Consider the following 1,823-nt stretch of genomic DNA (forward strand, 5'->3'; position numbering starts at 1 on the left):
TGTATATATAATTCATGAATTAATTCTGGTCAAAAAATGGATATGTAATAAAGAAAATATTCCTCAAATAATTAATTAATGTCTGAAAAATAAACATAAATAGAGTTTCACTTAATCATAGCAAGTGAGTGATAGAATTACACTTTCATTTCAAAGCAACAACGAAACCCTAAAAAATTAGATATCATCTCAGATAATTACTAATTCACTAAACTTGTTACAAAATTCACCCTAACTCTAAGCGGCAATTAGGACAAGAGCGATGGTATGTTACCCACCGGTTAATGCAATCCACATGGAAATGATGGTTGCAAGGAAGCCTGCCTGCCTCTGAACCCACCTCCAATTCCTCTAAACAAACGCTGCAATTCGCCAATCTCTCCTCTACATTCACCCTCACGAGCGTCGGTGGCCCAAGCTCCGCTGCTGGGCAAGTGAAAAGGAGAAAAACCTCCAGCGGCAGCACCCTTCGTCCCGCGTTGGATTCATCTGCCATCATTTCTCCTGCACAGATGGTGACTCGGAAGATTACCTCGCTCAGAGCTTCACGAGGCGATCCCACCTGGTCCAAGAAACGAATAATATCCGCCAAGACCAACCGATTCAGTTCGGAGACATGTTGACATGGCGCAGACATCTCCAATGTATGTCTTGTGGTAGCTCCGCTGCTACGAAAGAAAACCGTCAACTTTATGAAAAACAGGCGGGTGTTAGGTTGCAGAGTTTCAAGCAGATGGGTCGGGACGATGGCGTCATTGGCGGACCTCGCAACCGCCTGGAAAGTACGGGGAGGCATTCTGGGCGTTAGATATGAGGAAAGAGGAGTTTTTAAAGAGAAATGATGAAGTTTTGAGTTGGTTCTTTACATATATATATATATATACAGGGCTCATCGTAATATAATTTAGCCATTATATATTATATATATTGTCTTTTATAATATAAATAAATATATATATATATATATATAATATATATATATATAGAGAGAGAGGGGGTACATATGAAGTTTTGAGTTGGTTCTTTACATATATATTATATAGATAATTTGTATAAACTTAGATACCAATTTTCATATGTTCTTTTACATATGAAAGAACCGTAAAAAAGTAGTATTTAGAGGGTGTTTTTTCATATATGAAACATTTATGATCTTTTTTATATGTTGAAAAAACAGTCCTGGATGCCTACTATGAATTATTGGGTTTATAAAATAAGGTATATATATAGGAGATTTACTTTGCAAACCACGTTATTTGTATAAACCGTACAAAACTCATTTAACCAATCATAATTTTTCATTTTATTCATTTGTTTTTGTAATTATGAGAAGTTGATTAATCATTTTTAGTGGAGGGTGTTAATCATGGATATTATCATTTTCATTATCTTTATTTAAGAGAAATAACTGAAACAGTTCCATTAAGTATTATATGAAACAATTTCATAACTATATATGAAATAACTTCATCAAAAAAAAAAGTAATATATGAAATAATTTCATAAGATTAAACAATTTCATGAAAATTTTTCATAAGATTAAATAATGAAATCGACGGATGAAGGTGGTTTGCACGGTTTGTACAAATTGGGTAATTTGCATTTGATCGCTCATATATATATAGGGACAAGATCAAATATTAACCAAGGTTTTTGTGTTAACTTTGCAAACCATGTCAACCAATCACAATCAATTCTTTTATTAGGTTTCTATCATGTTCACAATTTAATGCCAAGGGTAATTGAGTAATTTCATTTGATATGTAACTCCCATACCATTAAAGGGGAGTTACAAAATCATAAAATCTCTAAAAATATACATT

General features: G+C 33.4%; 1 protein-coding gene across 1 annotated transcript; it reads right to left on the bottom strand.

Moving 5' to 3' along the window:
* Nucleotides 1-226: 226 nt before the first annotated feature.
* Nucleotides 227-796, bottom strand: LOC112511360 (E3 ubiquitin-protein ligase ZNRF1-like). The gene has a single exon (XM_025116955.1). The coding sequence runs from the start codon at nt 794-796 to the stop codon at nt 227-229; it is 570 nt and encodes a 189-aa protein (XP_024972723.1).
* Between the last annotated feature and the right edge of the window lie 1,027 nt (nt 797-1,823).

This window comes from Cynara cardunculus (genome assembly GCF_001531365.2).
Source record: "Cynara cardunculus var. scolymus isolate 2C chromosome LG 4, CcrdV1, whole genome shotgun sequence".
NCBI lineage: Eukaryota > Viridiplantae > Streptophyta > Magnoliopsida > Asterales > Asteraceae > Cynara > Cynara cardunculus.